Source organism: Nylanderia fulva, unplaced genomic scaffold, assembly GCF_048542155.1.
Source record: "Nylanderia fulva isolate GAGA-0341 unplaced genomic scaffold, ASM4854215v1 Scaffold14, whole genome shotgun sequence".
NCBI lineage: Eukaryota > Metazoa > Arthropoda > Insecta > Hymenoptera > Formicidae > Nylanderia > Nylanderia fulva.
Genome location: NW_028189622.1, coordinates 4,024,536 through 4,044,506, shown reverse-complemented (window position 1 = coordinate 4,044,506; position 19,971 = coordinate 4,024,536). Strand labels below are relative to the sequence as shown.

Below are 19,971 nucleotides of genomic sequence, written 5' to 3'. Positions count from 1 at the left end.
CGCCTGGCCAAGCGCGTTGTCTTCGAAAAGTAGATACTGTTGCATCAAATCGTTTAAAACTTGGATAATAGCCACTAAAGCAAAGCAAAGTTCATCCCATGGAGCTCTTTAATACATCTTATTAGAGAAAGTGAATAAAAGAGAGAGGAAAAGAGAGAGACTAAAGCTTATTATTTAGCGATAATTACGAGCTTCTAAAATAAGATTCAAAGATACCACCTCAACTTCCTATGGAACGAGTAAAAAACGACAACGCGGCAAGATATTACACGCTGAATGAAAGATTGATTAATGCCGTTGATTAAAGATATGCAAAAAATGTGCATAAACCGCAAGAATAAAGAATTTTTTAAAATTATTATTCTATTCACTTGTCTAATTCAAGGCAGGATATGTCACGTTGAATCAGAATCGATAATGTTGCGCGAGCGAGATACGATAAAATATAAAAAATAAAAATTTACGTTATATATTTTGTGAAATATTTTCCTCTCTGAAAATTCGCGTCCCCAACGAAATTTTTCAACCGATTTAGAACCGAAAAGCAGCACACAGAGCGATATGTAACTCGATTAAAATTCAAAGACAAAAACATGAAATTTTCAGAATTAACTATCGCAGTAAACAGCCGTACAATTTAACGTACGGAACAACAATCTGATGTAGCAGAACTATACTGTTTCGCAACGATTCTAGCAGATGCTGCCACAATCGTCTTCTACTATTCTATGTAACAGACCCATATAATTAATCTATGCACGTTATGTCGCGCTGTTGCCCGAGTGCTACGAATGATCGTTATGATCCTAATGGTAGCACAATCGCATCTTATCGAGTCGCAATAATAATTCGATATTATTTGTCATCGATAATAATCAAATTTACCCTTGACAAGTATAATTATCGAGCTTATGACTCGTTATAAAATATTACAAGAAAAAAAAATGCCAATTCTGCATTACGTAAGTATATATATTCGAATATTACATTGCGATATTCACAATCGAAACATAAATACACGAATGGAACTCGTAATATTTGTCTCTGTGTAAATATCGTGTAAATCGGGGAATTAAATTCAGTGGAAATATAGATATATTCGAGCGTTTATGCCTTACGGCAGATTTAATGACGTTATATTGTAACGTTATTATGTTATCCTCCTGGGAAAGTTACATTAATGTCTCAAAAGTACATTAAAACATACTCCACATACCTTGACACATTATTGTGATAATGTGCAGTATACTAATGGTCAAGTATCTCCTTCTCTGTCGGTCGGCCATTTTTCCCTCGATGTTTCCTCTTTAAACTCCAAAGGTAATCTGTAAAGAGCAAAAAAAGTTCAGTCAGTTACGCGACAGAAGAAATGTAAATTTATCAAAAATTCTTTACTTATAAACTTAACTAATTTTTTTCAATAAAATGAAGAAAAACAAGGCGTCTGAAAGCAAAGCGTAAGCAAAAAACGATTGTAAGTGATAAAACATATTTATCATTAATGACATTGTCCGCTATGATCGTTACACGCGGTTGTTGTCCGCAAGCAAACAAATCGCGCAGGGTTATTAGTGGTCCTCAGTAAATAATCCTATTCTATCATTAAAGGCACGATATAAATCCAGCACAATGCACGAAGCGTGGAGAACGTATGTACACGCCAATCTGGCATAATGTATACATGACCAAATGCATATTGCAATATGCCGATTGGTCGAAAACGCACACAGCCATGAAATGATTAACGCATGGCTAAGTCAGTGTAATACGAGAATACAGTAATTAACGAATGTCCAATGTTAATCAGACTTATCGATATTTGAAATATGTGCACATCACTCGGCAAGACGCAACTGCAATTCGCGATTCAAATCTGTATTCAATATTGGTATATGCTTCAATAATTATCAATGGCACCTCGAATACGAAGATCAAATCGGTTAAAGATGATGCGATGAATGAAACAAGCTAATTACAATATTTAACGCATCATGAGTGCGAGCTCTGCAATATGGATACGTATAGAATGTTATTGAAAATATGGATAAATGGGAACGCTGGAAATAATAAAAATTCTATTTATTTAATTCGCATATGCCGATACTCTTGATTTGATATATGCACCGACATATAGGAAAAGAGAGTGATGTATTGAGTTAACATACAATATTTACTTTTATAAATCTGAATCAAATGTAATGCAATATACGTATATTTCATCTATCATTTCTTACAACTGTAAATTCCTGGATAATTTTGAATTAAATTGATGGGAATTTTTCATTAATTAATATATTATTAATTATTTCCGCGCGTGCGTATCTTTCTATTAATATTATTTTTTATTAATATAATGTATTTAATTATAAATTATAAGATAAAATATTCAAATATGGAGAGAAAGAAAGAGGAAAAGAGTAAATATTTTTTAAACTCTGTTATATTTTTATATCTTCACACTCTCTTGTGATAAATATTTCTTTTCCCCATATTTCTCCATTATTTATACAATATACTGATGCAATAAGTCTCCCGCATACATATGTAGAGATCTCTATCGAGAGACGAGCTAGATATTTTTTAGATAAAGCTTACACAGTGCAACGAAAGTTTTTGCAGGCCATTATACGGATATTTAAAGTGCAAAGAGCCTTCTAATATTATGCGCGTAATGCGCAATTCATAATGTTATCACGAGTTTTACTATATATAACAAGAATTTCCATAACGATGCTACTCGAGTAAAACGGCCTGCGTCACCACAGCTCTGAGAATTTACTTCTACTATCGCGCTCGCTCCATAATTAGCAAACTCAGTTACGTAACACCGTTATATAACGTTCGCGTCCCTTTATCTATTTTTCTCGAAAACTTGTTCGTGACAAGCTCATGGAAAAATGCTGGGGATGTATAGCTACGGGCAATTTTCCTTTTTTTAGTGTCGGTCTTAGACAGTTCTATTTACAGAAAATGCACAATGTAATCGTTGATAATTAGACAATAATAAATATAATATAAGATTGATTTCAAAATAGGCCACAGAAAAATATAATTAAAATATTATCTGTTTCCAAAATTTTACTTGACACTAAAAATTTATAATTTCGTATTTAATAAAAATGCAAGTATATGGATTAATTGCGAGAGCTGATCTTGATCACAGCTTGATATAATGTGGCAAAAAAAAATATGAAAAAATGTAGTTGTCAATTATTGACACTTTGATTATATGCAAATACATAAGCGTGTTATGTAAAGAGTCACGTACTTCAGGTATCCTCGTGTTATGTCACGTCTACTCGGTGAAGACCGCAGTTAGTGCATGCTAAACTTTGAGGGCATACACAGCTATGTTTACGCTCGAGAAACGAGCATCCGAGAGACTGAACGTCGAATAGTCATGAGATGCATACTGAAGTAGAAACAAAATTTGGATATTAATCCTTTAAGCAGTATAATTTCTTATTCAGCGGGAGCTTTTTTAAATAAAATCGAGTTCAGAATTTTGTTAGTATAGTTGTTTTAAGCATTATTTAGCTCTCATTATTAGTTGAAATTATGTAAAACTTGAATCGACATTTATTTGCTTTTATTGTTTCGGGAAATTCGTAATAAAACGGAAAAATACAAAAGATTAAACAAAGCAAATCAAATATGCTGTGTTCAATCTTATAAAACTCGAGGAGAGAAATAAAATCCTATATTTAAGTGAACTAACGTAATATTACATAGAGAAAATAGATCATCTTTTCTTAAATCTAAATATATATTACATGTATTTTTAGTTTTATCCCCGAATCCAAGAATATTTATCGTCGTCCTAATTTCCTCGTTCCGATTCCAAAATGTTAATATAACAAATACATTTAATTCTAAGCAAGATCAATTCTTAGCAAATCACTAATTAATATGACGACAGAGTTTCTCTTGCCCCACGCGCAGGTGATATCCTGTTATCAGAAATCGATCCAATTACCAAGTGATGTCGCACCATTCGTGATTTTGCAATGCCATAACTATTATTATATATCGCGCAACACCGTTTACAATTAACGTAGTGCCAGTCGATCTCTTTTAACGGCGCGCCGATAGTTTAATCCAATTGGAGCGTTAGTAGTGTAAGCCGGGATTCGCAACGCGGCCGCGACGGTCGAGATTTACGAGGCGATTTACAAATTGGCGGTTATTGTGCTCCGCTTCGGAATGAAACTGTCCCCTAAATCAAAACGTCTGCCGGCATTCATTAAACGTCAGGACAATCCGGGAAATTGGCCGCTCGCGACGCTTCCGCCGTCACCGTGTCGTGCCACGACGGTCGTTAAGCACTGCCTCCTCCTTTGCCTGGACCCTGTCGTGACGCTTCCACCTCCGTTTCCGTTATACGCGCTCGCAATCCCGGCATGACGGTGCGGCGCGCTCTGAATTTGTCGGATTTGTCGCCGATAAATCGGATAAACCGGCTTGTTTTCCCGAAACAGCGCGTAACCGTGAGAAGTAAACACGTAACGTCAAAAGCAGTTAACTCTCGCACGAGAACCGTAACGTGCCAATAAAATCAGCATGTTATCAACTTAAATCACGCGCCGATTAATTTTTCGCTCCAAATTTCCGTTCCGACTAACAATCGAACTATTGTAATCCCTGTAATACTTCGTGATAGAAATTTAATTTAGATAAATTGATTTTGCGATATCAAAAATCAAAATCAAAATCAGAGCAACAAATTTGTAATAACGAATATGCAAATAGCTCTCATTTAATTATTGTGATTATTATAAACAATTTTCCTTATTATAATCAAAAATTATAATTTTTATTTTAATATCTTTATCAATTAAATTAAATGTTATTATTGGAGGGTAATAATTATAAATCACATTTGTTTCTAACTTTATTTATATTTTACTATAGAAGAAAGAATTCGAATTATGAAATTTGTTGAAAACATTTATTAAAATAATAAAAAGTATTATTGAAATATTTAATTTTTAATCTAATTCAATAAAATAATTCAACCTAAATTTTATCAAAACCTTTATATTCATATATACTTATTTATGTCTTTCACACACAATATAGATTTATTATTTAATATTAAAATACCTATTATACAGATTTTATCAATATTTGTTTGAAACATATATTGATTAATTAATTGAAAATCAAATCCAAGTGATAATATTTATGCTAATAATATATGTATTAGTACATAAATTACTTTTAATTGTAATCAAGTTTTGATCATAATATATATATATATATATATATGAATAATACCATTAATAATAACAATGAGCATCCGATGATATCATAAATTATGCTCTATACATATAGTATATTTGTATAGTATATTTGAGTATATTTGTACCCTATATATACGATAAAGGAAATATAAATACAAATAAAAAAAAAATTAATATATATATTATAAAAAATATTTATAAAATTTTTATTACACGAGAAATATCATTAATATGTGCAAAATTTAAATATTTTATTATCAGATTATCGTAGTGATACACACAATTTCTTCATCTTTCTCGACGAACATTAGGCGTTTAATGCTTTAACGTGGTTAAAATTAACAACCTACATAACGAACTTGTGTATTACACAGTAAACGTAAAAGTTACCGAAAATAGCGGTCCAATTGTTGTCATGAGTGAAGAAACAGCTCCGGTCATAGTGAACCCGCAATGTTCGATACAGGACATCTTTATTTTCTTTACGACCGGCATTACTTTTATTATCCGCCGCCATAAAAGCACGGGTGAGAAAAACAGCTAGGGCAAAAGAAACGTTACAACGACTTCTTGCTATACGATAGCCGATGTCCAACTTGATCCATCCTCGTTCGCCCAAGCTTTTTTTGACTATTTAGCGATTAGCGACAACAATGTAATCCAAGGAAAACAGAATGGACAGGGTATCAAACTTTAATTTGCTATTTTGTCCTATTAATAAAATAATATAATTTCTTATAAATACAGGGAGCTTGGAGGATAAAGCTAATATACTTTTCCAACTTATTAAGGATTTTCGACAATCAAATTTTTTTTTTAAATAAAAATATTGTACGTTAACAATTAGCAAAAATTAATGTTTGAGAAAAATATTGTATGCAATTATTAATTTATATCAAACAGAATCGATTCTAAATTTGTTCTACATATATCCTGTATATCGTAATATATATATATATATATATATATACATATATATGGATAATTTCGTTATTCGATAAAGTTTGGTATTCAATATGATTCACGAGACGAACAAAAAGTTGTCAAGACTTTTATATGATTATATTGTGTCATCGATATTTTTGTATAACCGCATGTGTATCAGAAATAAAAAGAACGAAATCGATTGAAAGTTTGCGAGGTGAGAAAAGTCTAGTTGTTCGATAAACGTTTGTCGAAGACCAGATATAGCAATAAACGTTACAGAAAATAAACTCTCAGATACAGTTAGATAAAATAATGTCATCACTGATACAATAAATTTCATTATTTTCATACAATTTTAATACAATAAATATGGCAGAAATTATGATTAATAATAAAGCTTTGTATAAGAATAAAATTTCGAAGAACATTTCTGCTTTCCGCTTATAGGGTTAAAAATCTATCTCATATATCGCATTAATTTATCACGTAAAGTCACATTATTTTCAGAAGAATACAATTTACAATGTAATCTAGCTGCACATTTCCCTTTTCAATTTAAAATAAAAAATAATTATTCTAAAATGAAAAAATTGAGATTCTATCTATTTTATTTATCATATTAGACATTTTTACGCGAGTATATTTTTAAAGCACTACATCGAAATATTAATTAAGTTTTCTTAAAGGCTGACAGGGTATAAAATGTCGCGTAAAAAATTCCACGTTATATGCCGTAAGCCCTTGCCGAGGAATTCAGAATTAATTATAGTAGCTCGAATTTTAACGGTATCGAACATTGACGCGAGATGTGCGTCTAGAAAAGCTTGCGAGTGTCTCATATAATTTATAACATAAATTTCTCAGTTACAGACGAAAAATATACGTACATACAATTTGCATACTGCAATTCTGGATATCAATATTTCGCTGCTCAATTCCATTTCGCATCCTATCGCGAATCTCAGTGCAAAACTCCACACAACAAATCGTGTGAACGCAAGCACACCGCGCAGAATGCGACAAAACACTGTGTAATTGCATTCCGGAAGTGAACGGGGTTGAAAAGCGACTCGGCGTGTATTCTCGGTTTCGTGCCACGGATAATGGCTGATATGCGATCCAAATCACGCTCTTGCACGTGCATAATTATCACTACGTTAAAAAATATGTAGCAAGATGAAGATTACTATATTACTTGATGTGTGTTACAGTTTTTCCTCATTTCTTTTTTTTAAAGTTTGTTGCTGCTTACCATTAACTTACAATTTAAGAAAAATGAGATAAGAGAGACATGTCGAAATTAAGTGGAATTTTTAATTTGTTTAAATTCGTTTAATATTTCCATCATATTTCGTCTTTATAAACTTTATAAAGTATATAAGTCTTTATTTGCTCAATGCTTAATTCATCAAAATATAGCATTGTTAATTTCCATTAAGAAACATCTGGCTTTACCGCGGGATTGTATCTAACATCTTCTTCCCTACTTTCCCATAAAAATGATTGGTAACTCAGTCCTGCCTCGAACAATGTTCGCAGGGACAATCGCAGCTCTCAGCTCATTTATCTATTATTAAAAGTTTTTAACTACCGGCGTTGAGAGCGGCGACGACGGCGGCAACAGACCGCGTTAAGACGGCAAGGGCGAGAAAGGCAGAAAAACGATAAGAAAAGCACGGGAGGGAAAAAAAATTAAAGAAGAAGATGAAATTCTTTTGCGGGAGTTTCTTCGAGTATACAACGAACGACCGTAAGAATGAGCTCATTCAGATCAGCATTTCTTAACGAGGAAAGTTGCGGTTACTAACGGGGTTTGTGTACACCGCGACAAACAGAATCTTGAGATTACAAAAAACTCGACGACAACAAGTGCGTTTTTCTACAAGTCAGATGAATGGGCGTCGCATTATTCGTGACAATCTGCATTCAGGGTTGAAGAACGCGTAATAATACGTGAAGGCGCGATAATACATATCAACAACACGACGCTTACATCGGAGCAATATTTCCTCGAGCTTGCAATTATTTCCTCGTACAGCACAGAAATATATTTATCGTTTATGCACGAGAAAAATTACGATAACAAGCGTACTCCGATAAAAAACCCAAAAACGTGTATTTATTTTGGAACGGTCTTCCCTTGTGTTTACAATAAATCTCTACGCTGCAAAAATGCGCATCATTTACACGGTCCTTAGTCATTGTGAGATCGTCGAGAACACGGCTTTTTTTTATAAAACGAGAAAATACATGAATACACTATTCAATCGGCAATACATATATCTTTGTAACTGTAAGAGCTCTTCGACTCAAGTACACTCGGGAAATCGTTTGAAGTCATCCAGGGAGAATCAGAGTACTATGAAGAGAAAGAGCGAAAGACAAAGAATAAAAAGAATGAAATGAAAAGATTGGTGATGTTACGTCGACATCTTCGAAGTGTTAGCCGAAGAATGATGAACAAATAATTAATTATGTCTCATTTTAATATATATAATCGAGCCGTCTAAATAATCTTCACTAATAATAAAATTTTAAAACAAAAGAAATAATATTAAATGTATAATAAATATACATAAGTTTTATATAATTTATTTATCCAAATAAAATAGAGAAAATTATCGTTATACGTGACATTTCGATACTAAACACACAAATGTCAGCGACAAACAAAACCGGAAAGTAATAATCAAACAAAGCGGAACGGAATTCAAGCAACGACGATAACGTCATAACGCTCGACTAAATTTAATAAATAGGTCCTTTCGAATTACACGATTGGATTGGTCTATAACTCTTTCCGGTCGCAGTTCCAAATCGCCGAGATACGTTAACCCCCGTATATATCCCACGGACGAGAGATAATACGTACTTTTTCACGAGAGTCCGTGGATTTCCGGGGACATATCGTCGATGATCTTCGTACCACCTTCGACCGCGCCGCAACTATCGATGAGTCGACCAGCGCGATGTGTCCGGATGTCCATGAAACATTTATCTCACTGCACTTTCGCGATGGTCCTCTCGTCGAATTACAAAATCGCCCAGAAAATCACCGTTGTTTCCACCGTGCCGGAATGGATTGCCGCCGAAGGCACTCGTGCGTTACTTTGTCCCCTGGTATTTTTCAATTATATTTACGAATGGCGACGGGTTTCGGACAGAATGAGTTATTAGCGACCAATTGCTTCAACCGCGCACAACAGCGTGATTTTTTTAAATACTGGATTGAAAACCCAATATATGCTCATTATTTTCATTTAAGAGATCTGTACTTGCATTCTTGAAAAAAAGAATTTAAAAACGTTCTGAAAATTTACATTTTTTCTCAAGTCTCTGTCAGATCTGGTTTAGAAATAGACGAAGAAGGATTAAATTCTCTTGCTATTTGTAATTCGAGAAAGAAATTTTATTCCGGAAAAGAGAAGATATTAAATCAGATATTTTTAACTAGAAACACGTCATAAAAAGAAGCGCGCGACATTTAATAAAACTCTGTTCTTCACAGTCATATCTTAAAATTTTGAGACATTTTCACTCTCGTGAAAAAAGTTTGCCTATATTTTTTTAATACTATTCTTCCACCGTAAAAAATATTTAAATTCTCTCCAGCCTGAATAGAAGACTATCTAAACTTCTGCTCTTTATGCCAAACGGCAAGGATTTATTGGTGTAATCACGCGCACGGTACACGTCGGTGACAACACGATTATTCGCGGCTTCTGATCGGCGACGTACGATCGATTCGGAAATATTATACTTCCGAAACGGGTGGTCGCGCCGAGCAAACGATCGTCAATGTACGTCATAAATCTACCGAACGATATGCACGCCGCCAGATTTCGTACGAATTCATGCTCGAGCGGTGTCGAGTCGTTAATCAATTCCGAAAAAGAGAACGCGCATTTCTCTTATCGTATAAGAATTACAGGCATCTAACTTCGTTATCGGAAAAAAAGCGCGACAAAATTTCTCTATCGTTTTTTTCGATCTTATGTAAGTGAAAAGAATAAATATAAAATCGACGTCGAATCGATCCACAATGCGAACAACGTTTAGTCAATCGATAAGTCGTTGAAATTGACCAGGTAGAGATTGAACATATTATTTTAAAAACAATATAAATCCAAGATTGAAAACATTCGAGTAAAAACACACGAAGATTATTCTATTTTTGGAGAATAAATATTATTTTTAAACGGCGTAAAAAATATATCCAGATAGTACAACATTACACATACGAGTTAAATAAACTCGCTTGACATAGATTTTTATAATAGTAAATTAGCTGAAGCATTCTTGGACTAATAATATTTATATTATTTTTAAAACAACTGATTCAATTTTGTGAGTCGTATTTATATCAAGACACATCGAAAGACTAACAAATAAAGCAATTTTCATATACGCTGCCGGATGATATCAATCATCATCAAAAGATCAGTAACATTTAAAATCTCAATAATAATAGAGCTGCAATATCACTAATATGACATTAGCATGTCACACATGTCGCAAGCGCGATGATCAAGAATATATTTATAAATCCGTAGTCGAACTCCTGTCGAGAAAACTTCGGAATCACGTGACCCGTACGTCAATCCCTTCGTCGGCTTCAAGTCCTCCAATCTCTCTCGTACACAAGGATCGGCGCGCAACACGAGAACATACCGGAGCAATGAACCGATCCCGAACTTCCCTCTCTCTCTCTCTCTATTCTCAAAGGGACAATCGTTCCAGAGAACCAGAAGCGCTGAAAGAAAAACTCACGCCGCGCGCAAACTCTCGTCCCGGCCGATCACGCGCGAACTTACGCCGAGAAGACCCTTTGTGTCGGATCCTCTGCTCCGATCTCGTGAGGGAAATCGAAAACCGCGCACCTGCGAAACTATGTGGATACGAGGAACAGAACTTGATCCCGATGCATCCACTCGACTGCCGAAAGTTCTGCTCCGAGTCGGGTTCGTCGCGTATATAAAGCGCGAAGAGCCACGTCGAAGGGCAACGGGATATAAGACCGACACAGCCGCGACACCGGACTTTTAGCACGACGGCATCCCGAAAGGGCCCTTCAACCACGTCGCGGCTACTGCTGCTGAATGCTGGCTGATGGTGCTGGCTGGTGGTGCCGGTGCTACTGCTCGACACCACGTATATACTGCACGATGAACACGGACACGCGCGCTCAACCCTGCGCGAGCGCAATGCCGACGACGATTCCGGCAGTAGGGGGTTGTTTGATGCCTGCCTCCCTCGAAAGATACTTTTACCGGTGACTTGACATCTCGCCCGTGCGCACCAAGACGCGCGACAATTGCTGCCGGCCTATCTTGTAATCGGTGTTGCCGGAATTTATGCAATCGCGCCATATAATGTTGAATATATTATAGGTATATGTATGTAAATATCCTTCAGTAGGATACGAAGAAATAAATGAAAGAAAAGAAAGACATGTTGCATTTCAAGAACTTTTTGGAATTATATACCTAAATGTATTTTATTCGTAGGAAAATTGTGAATTACATATTTCCAGCATGTTCTTTTTATAAACTTTATATATATACACGAAATATTAAATTATTAAAATAATTTTTAAGTTTTAAGAAATTAATTATTAGACGATTGTATCACGAAGCTTATCTTATTTATTTGATTTACTCAATCCTGCGAATCAATTTTATTGCTCAATCCGAATTATATTTTGATTCGTGGTTACATCAATCGTTTAATAAATCAATCGTTTATATACTTAAAAATTCTTGTATAATTTAATAGTCCGTGTTATATATAGTGTATGTTATAGTGCGTAAAATATTTCGGCAACGAATTATCAATAACATACCTATTCGATATTCGGTCTTGGTGTCGAAGCGCGGTATTGTTGACGTGCTTCAGCTCCGTTTTATTATTCGCGCGCTGACAATCGAGCAGAAAAGTAGGTAGTGCGAGACGCTCCGTTGAATTCCTTTTATAAACGCGATCGCGATTAGTATCGGAAAACGATGATATGATTAATTGACTTTTACAATTAACTACATATGTCGCAACAGATCTCGAAGTGTATTTTTTGCGTAATTTCTTCATTTGATCAAATTAAGAAAATGATATAAGAATATGTATAAATTATAAATTATTATTTCTTGTTGTGATTTTTACAGACAATAATTATATTTTAAAGATACTTAGAATCAAATATATTTTCTATTTCTGATGCTTTATAATATTAGATTTTTTGATGATCTACATATAATTTAAATTGAGAACGCGCAACAATAGAATCGTAGACTCAAGTAAATAAAATAAGAATAAGCTTCGTGATACATTAATCATTTAATAAATAAATATTAAATAAATAAATAATCTCTATATACTTTAAAATACTTATATAATTTAATATTTTAGATACATATATATATATATATATGTATCTAAATACATGTAATAAATATTAGACTATATAAAAACGTTTTGGAAATATGATTCTTGACATAATTTTTCTACAAATAAGTAATGCATTTATATAATTTTAATAAAACTTGAAATGTAATATGTCTTTCTTTCCTTTTATTTATTTCTTTATATCTTATTAGAAAAGAAAATACTTGATGATTAAAAATATATACATAATGATAATTAAGTCATCGATTATTATCACAGCTGTGAGATAATTGTGATTTATTTAGAATGGAGGGAATAATGAAACTTAAATTTCAAAATTCCTATCAAGGAGAAATAGAATTGTATAAAATATCTGTTATAAAATATTACATACTTTTTAAAGTAAAAAGGACACGTTATGTTCCTGCTGTCAAGTTTCAAAAAATATTCCATTATCCTCCTACTCCAAAAAAATCATCATTTCCTAATAATTTCCATCATTTTTCCGAGGGTGTTAAATAAACGGAGATATACGAAAAAAAGATAAAGACCCTCGAGACAAAGCACCATGACGAGTATCGACAGAGAACAACGGGGAGGAATTTTGAGAAACAAAAACATCTGACGAGAACCGGTAACGGCAAGTTGTTCGCCGTGTCTAAAACCAACGAGATCAAACGCATTCACGCAGAGCCCGGATTCGTTTGACGTCCACCGTCTGGAAAACGCAGAGAGGGTTGGCTGCCGCGGAATCCGCGTCTTGACGTCCCTTCCGTACGATATACCGGGTTGCTGCAATATCTCTCCATGTAACATGCAGGATAACAACGGGGCTGTGCAACATTGTTGAACGCACGCTCTCAGTTTACGCGCATCCACGATACCCTCCCCAACCTGGATCGAGCGTTACTCAGTCGTGAGGAATTCTTTGATACCTACGTACCCTCCCGGGGAAACATTTCACCAACCATCGTTCGCGAGATTCCGCGGGATACCCCTGGGACATGTGTATATGTATGTATATATACGTATAACTAGCGCGCTAAAACGTGCATTTACCGCGTTCGAAGGTCTTTACAGTAAACAGATCCAATGAGCACACGTATGCATCACAATCCGAGTCCAACGGAGAAACTATGATTGCTGTTATTTATGTAATGACAAAGTGCAGCGACAAAAATAATATGCGATCGCTTTGCAATTAGAGTAATTTTATCATCTGCACCCTTAAACTGGAAATTGATATTTCTAAAGATATAGTATTTCTTTAAAACATTCAATTATTTCTTTTCTTAAAAATGTTCGGTGAAATTGCAAAAATTGAATGATGACAGATTTTGTTTATAAGCTCATGTGAATATTATATAATGTATTTCTCTCTAGTCGAACGTGGCAAAATGTTGAACGCGTAGATAGCGAAGTTGAAAGCGTTTTTGCACAATCTCGGTCGAAGGAAATATATTATGTGTAAGAAGGAACAGAATTATGTGTAAATTCCAAAGAGCAACGATTATCGTCCGAGTTGAAAGCGAGTCGCGATCGACGACGATTGTCGCCAGCAGCTCTGACTTTTCGTATACATGTGCGGGTCTTTCACGACGGTCAGTGGCACTCTATTTACCCGGGATTCCCCTTAACGGCGCTATACTCGGGAAAAGGAATTTGTGTCGTACCCGCAGAATGACTCGACACGTAACAGCCGTTTCGTATACGATGGCGGATTTATTCGCTGTACACAAGGGATTCCCTTGTACGAAAAGTTTAGGTGAACGCACGCGCCGCAATAAGGCGAATCTATCCACAAATTGAACACCTAAATTTGCTAAAATGTTTCTTCTCTCTTTGCATCTCTCTTGCGCACGGTTACGTATAGAATTTAATTTCCTAATATAATAAAAATCTTGATAGATTCCTCTCATATTCGCAAAATTTTTATTTTTAGTTTTGATGCTCGCTCATTTTTAATATTTAATTATTTTTCTTATTTATTTATTTATTGTATTTATTTATTTTATATTTTTTTTTATTATTTTTAATTGTATTGCATGGTATTTGTGTTGAGAGTGAATATCGCGCAACATCATTCCATTTCATCCGAGTGTGAATGTATCGCATAGAATTTTAAATATTATTATACTTCTTGTTCGATAAAAATACAGAAGATATACATCTAATTGTAAGATTATTTGGACATCGGAGCAAATTACGAAGAAGTAACGATCCTTCTTTGAACGGCCGCGATGGTTTCGCGAGTGAAACGAATTCTATCTCGTCAAATAATCCCGTTCGATGTTGTTAAATCCGCTCGACTTTATCGGGCGGTAAATTCCCCCAGCGTGACAGATTTCTTAAAATATTTTCAATATCGTCGGTGCGCGCATAATACTGCCTCTCAAGCGCCTCCAGGACGCCCCGTCGCGTAAAGTTGAATTTTCCGAGGATCGACACTCCGGCGATCGAGTTCGCGCGCTCGCTCGCTCACACGGATGCTCGATAATGTATCTATCGACGTGCGTCCCGTGTCAAAACGGTTCCCGCGAGACTTTCGAGGCGACAATATCTTTGTATACGAATACTACATGGACAAATTCGAAATATAGTCGTACTTAGCACGATATCCCGTCGATGAAAGACGGAAAGCCTTCGGAACGTTAAGAATATTTGCAAGAAAATTCGCGACTTTAATTGAAAGATGAGAATTATATTCGTGCACTGGTAAATGCGTGAGCTCTTTTTTAAAATACACTTTAACTCTTTAAAAGGCTTTAATTATTCATCCGAAATTAATGCGATAACTTCGCGTAGGGAGCAGATACTCGTACTTTTCCTTGGCCGGAAAAAAGTGCGACGAGAGAGATTCCAAGTGCGAAGGAATTATGTATATTTAGAGCGACAACCGAAATGAATTTCTGCCCTTCGTATATACAGAGGTTTACTCGTAAAGCCTTAAAACGGTGATGAATTCGGTTGTGTTGGCTGGCCTAACTGATTGCAATTATTTCCTTACAAAGCAAATTGCCTGTCACGAAATCGTGTTAGAACTTACTACGGTGAATCGCATCAGGTATGCTGGGAGCACTTCGAGACGCTTCTCTCGAAATGCCGCGTGCACACCTGTCTCTGTGACTATGCTTCGCAATGCTAGGTAATACCAATTTGTGACACGTAATCCTTGGTTGCTGTGCGTATCGCGTGCATGCGCACACATACAGACACGCACACAGGCGTAAATACTTACGTAAACACACACAGACGGACAGAAGATAGAAAAGCAGAAAGCGTGCCTCTGTGTAGATATGTTACGTGGACGACTGTGCACGTTCATGTGTGAAACGAAGCTTTCAATTTGAGCCAGCAAAGCACACAGACCCTCGTAACGAACACGGGACGAGACTTCGTCACGGGTCGCAATTAAATCCCGAAAGTACGCCCTATTCCTAGAGTGCACGTACGCGTATGTGAACTGAGGATAATTGGAGATAAGATGGCAAAAAACGAATATACGTAGGAGAAAATAGCGATCGCCTCAGCGATTCACTTTCTTAAGCAAATATGTCAAGTTTTTCTTGCATTACGAAACTTTCAACTGGAGATTAAACGATTTTGCATTCTTACGCGTGCAAATATTTTTAAAAATAAATAATTAATAAAAAAAGTTTCTTCGCAATAACGAATTTATTGAAAATTTCACATTTGTGTGGTAAATAATTTTGAAAATTAATTTCACTCATTATCGAAATTAATTGCGTAAAATTAAAATTTTTATCTACAAGATTAGAACCTACAGGATCAAGAAGACCTACAGACATTAATAGTCTTCCTTATTTAATATAAATTTTTCAAGCTCTTATTTTCAGATCGAATTTATTCTATAAAAATTTATATGCCTAGTTTTTTAAATCTCTCTTTATCTCTCCTTCCGCGGGTTAAATCTATCTGTCATTTTAATTTAGAAACGAACCATATACGGTAGATTTTGCTATTTTACGCGCAATCGTAAATATATGATTTTTTTCTTTCTGACGTATAAACGATGCAGTTTAGTTCCATTTAACACTTTTAATGAACAAGAGTCGTACATTATGGCCAATTACTATATAATCGTTCGCTAATACTCGATACCCACATTCATCGCGGTTAAAATCTTTACCATAAAATGAATTATCATTACCGAGAGATTCATTTTCTCCATCTTCTATTTTCTTTGTTCCGCAGACATACATTCAATTCTCTATTCTCCATCTCATTTGCGCGTACTTCTCCATTCATTCACTCATGAATGATATGATTTTGGGAAGATTGTTTGTCGAGTAGCGTGTTTAAGTACTTACGAGCATTTAAAGAGTATCATTAAGAACTTTAACTACATTAAATGGTATTTTAAATCTTATAATTTTTATCTTTATATAAAAAATTAATTAAACCATTAACTAATATTAATTAATAAAATAATCGTAAATATTTAAAAGAAAAATTGTATTGTGATTGTGAATAAATATTGATTTAATTTAATCAACAAACTATTGAAATTAACTTTTGAAGAATTTATAAATTACGCACTGTTTAACGAGCGCGGGAGTTTTAAGAGTTTCGCATTTTAAATAATCAATATCCAACATCATGATTAACGTAATAGATTTTATCACGGAAACTCCTGCTTTAATAAGCAGAAGATGCGTTTTGCTTGAGAAGTTCCTGAATAGTTCAAACTTTACAGTAACGACATTTTTTCTAAAAAGCATTGTACGCTGTCATTAGATCTAAGAATGTTAATAACTATCGTCGTGATTGAGATTAAGTATACCATGTATTGTAGAAAAGTATTTACTGCACCTGTATGTGAATGTACTCGCAACTGTCCTTATAAAGGAGATTAGCACCATTTCACAATGGTATTAATAATTGAGAACCATTTTAACGTCGAGTTAACACAGCGAACAATTATGATTTTCGTCTTGACTTCACCCTCCCAGAAGTTCCTCTTAAACCTCCTCCCTGCACTCTCTCGGTATAACTGCTTCGTACTATTCCCGTAAAGCTTATCTTGTACAATGCATCTTTCATAAGCATATAGCTATGTATTAGTAGAGAATGCGTAGCTTAAAAGGCATACGCATTGCGCTGATAAAAGCGCATAATAATCGCACAACATTATCTTTTCTATTGCATACAAGTCTACTTGATTTCTCTAACTTCGCAGGCAATGTGTCAAATGTATACTAAAAAAAGAATCTATTCATATCGCCAATATGCTAGAAATCAAAGAAAGTTAATTAACTTCTATTTTTCTTTGTAAACATTTTTATTTTCTATTATATGTATATGTATATATATTTAATTTTGATTTATTCATAATAACGCTTATGACATTTTTTATTATTTTTTATTTTTTAATCATTATAAACATATAAATTAAAACATGATGAGAAAGCAATAAAGAAAGCATAGACCATTTTTCCACGTGTACGATGCTATTAATTCTATCTTTATTTTGTATAAAGAAATAAAAATTCTGTGAAAATAATTTTATATACTTTAGCGTCAGAGTATCGAGGAGGAAGTAATGTAATACTATTGAATCAACAATAATAATGAGCGTAAAATAAAAATAAAGTAAAAAAAACAGGATTCGTTACGTGCAAATTGTATAATGTGTAAGACGAGTTTGAAAACAATTTGTGCGCATTATATCCTTGTCGTCGCCTAGCAATTAACACCGAACTGGCTCCGATGTGATTCCCCAGCGACATTATTACATAAAATCAGTAACGCTGCAAATGAATACTTCGCCATAAAGCATTCCGCGTTCCTACAAAAAGAACTGCGATTTCGCAACCTGTTCGCAGGCTGCATCCACCGGAGAAACAGGACTCGAGAATATTTGGACCGTCGAGGCGGCATCGATGAACCAACCTAAGCCACATCCGACTGGACAATAATTCCCCGATGAAATAATTAGCTGATACGATCTGGAGAGATAGGTTGTCTCACCGAGACAAAAGAATGTTGAGCGTTCCATTACGCGCGGGCTCTCTTCTGTTTAAACCATTATTTTTTATATCACCTCGTAAATCGTATCTTCATCCTAGAAATTTCTTAAGAAGCATATCCTATCCCGTGAGCAAAAGCGCAAGATCGGACCAGAGACATTAAGTGATACCTATGCTCTGCACAAAGCGTTTTCTTATCTATTAATTATCATTTATAATTCTATATTATAAGTTTAAAACGTGTGTCGTGCGCGTTAAAAGTATTAAAGAAACTTGAATAATACGAAAAGTAATAAAATAACGTTATACAAGCAATATTAAATGCAAAATCGATCGGATCTCAAGATACGTGTATCACATTTCTCTGTAAATTTTATATATAAATAAATTCATTACATATATCCTTTTTTGTGCGAAGTAAAGTAAATTTAAAACATATTTTACTTTTTATTGCGTCCATAAGTCGCACAATTTTTGAATATTTTATATAATTTTTTTTGTAGAAGAAAAAAAATATTTATTTTTATTTGTATATTTTTCAGACTTTTTGTCTTTTAAGCGGAATAGCTTCTTTATGAGATAGATCTATCGTAGCAAGCGCGATCTCGATATAGACAGTTAAAACTAATAACGTGAATTAAGATTCAACGCGCATGCCTCCGAAGTGAAGCACGATCATATACTCTAACACGAGCCACCCAACCACGTTGAAACCTGACGCCCCTACTAAAATCCGTGGCTAATTTCAAACGATCCCTTTACCTTATATACCCGCGTCTGTGTTCGCTACTACAGTGGTCATCTAAAATTTCAGAAGTCCCACAACGTGGAAGGGATTAGGAACACTCGCCGCAAAGCTGCGCATTTAAATGCAAAAATTCAAAAAGATAGAGATTGTCAATCATACAAATTTTACAGAAATTAAATATCTCTGAAAATACGTAGTAAAAACACGTAGTAAAAATATATGTATTATTCTGAAAATTCGAAAAATGCATAATAAAAATAGAATGTGTACGAAAGTTTGCTTTTGCAACCATTTTTATATCACTTTTTAATTATTTCTAATTATAGATTTTATTAGATTTATCACTACAAATATTTCATACATTATCGATTTTAACTTTGATCGATACTTTAAGCGTTACTAATATTTTAATTTAATTAATGTAAGTTCAATTTGTACAGTCAGAAGCTAGAAGTTAATCTTTGAATACATTCAATCAAGCTAAAACGCATCATAGAAACAATAGCAGTCACAAGAAATTAAAGAAACATTAGAAATGCGATAGATATTGACAGAACAAAACATTTTAGAAAAATTTGAAAGCCGTGTTCCAATGTTATCTGCTATCATGTCTGGAAACGTAACGAGTTTCACGCATCGCTATGATCGCGAGCAATATCACCTAATAGGGAGAGCCAATAACGGG

The 19,971-nt window shown here is 34.4% G+C and overlaps 1 protein-coding gene across 5 annotated transcripts in view; it reads right to left on the bottom strand.

Annotated features, from left to right (window-relative positions):
- The window catches only part of LOC114929304 (lachesin), a 234,769-nt gene extending 223,454 nt beyond the window's left edge, over positions 1–11,315 (bottom strand). For 2 of the 5 annotated variants that reach the window (XM_029300796.2, XM_029300799.2), the window contains exons 1-3: positions 10,842–11,315; positions 9,043–9,515; positions 1,217–1,325 (exon numbers count right to left, since the gene is read on the bottom strand). In XM_029300796.2, the coding sequence (XP_029156629.1) occupies positions 1,217–1,286 (70 nt within the window). In that variant the 5' untranslated portion in view covers positions 1,287–1,325; positions 9,043–9,515; positions 10,842–11,315. The remainder of the gene's footprint in view (positions 1–1,216; positions 1,326–9,042; positions 9,516–10,841) is intronic. The other 3 variants (XM_029300797.2, XM_085480214.1, XM_029300798.2) reach the window with 3 other exon arrangements.
- Between the last annotated feature and the right edge of the window lie 8,656 nt (positions 11,316–19,971).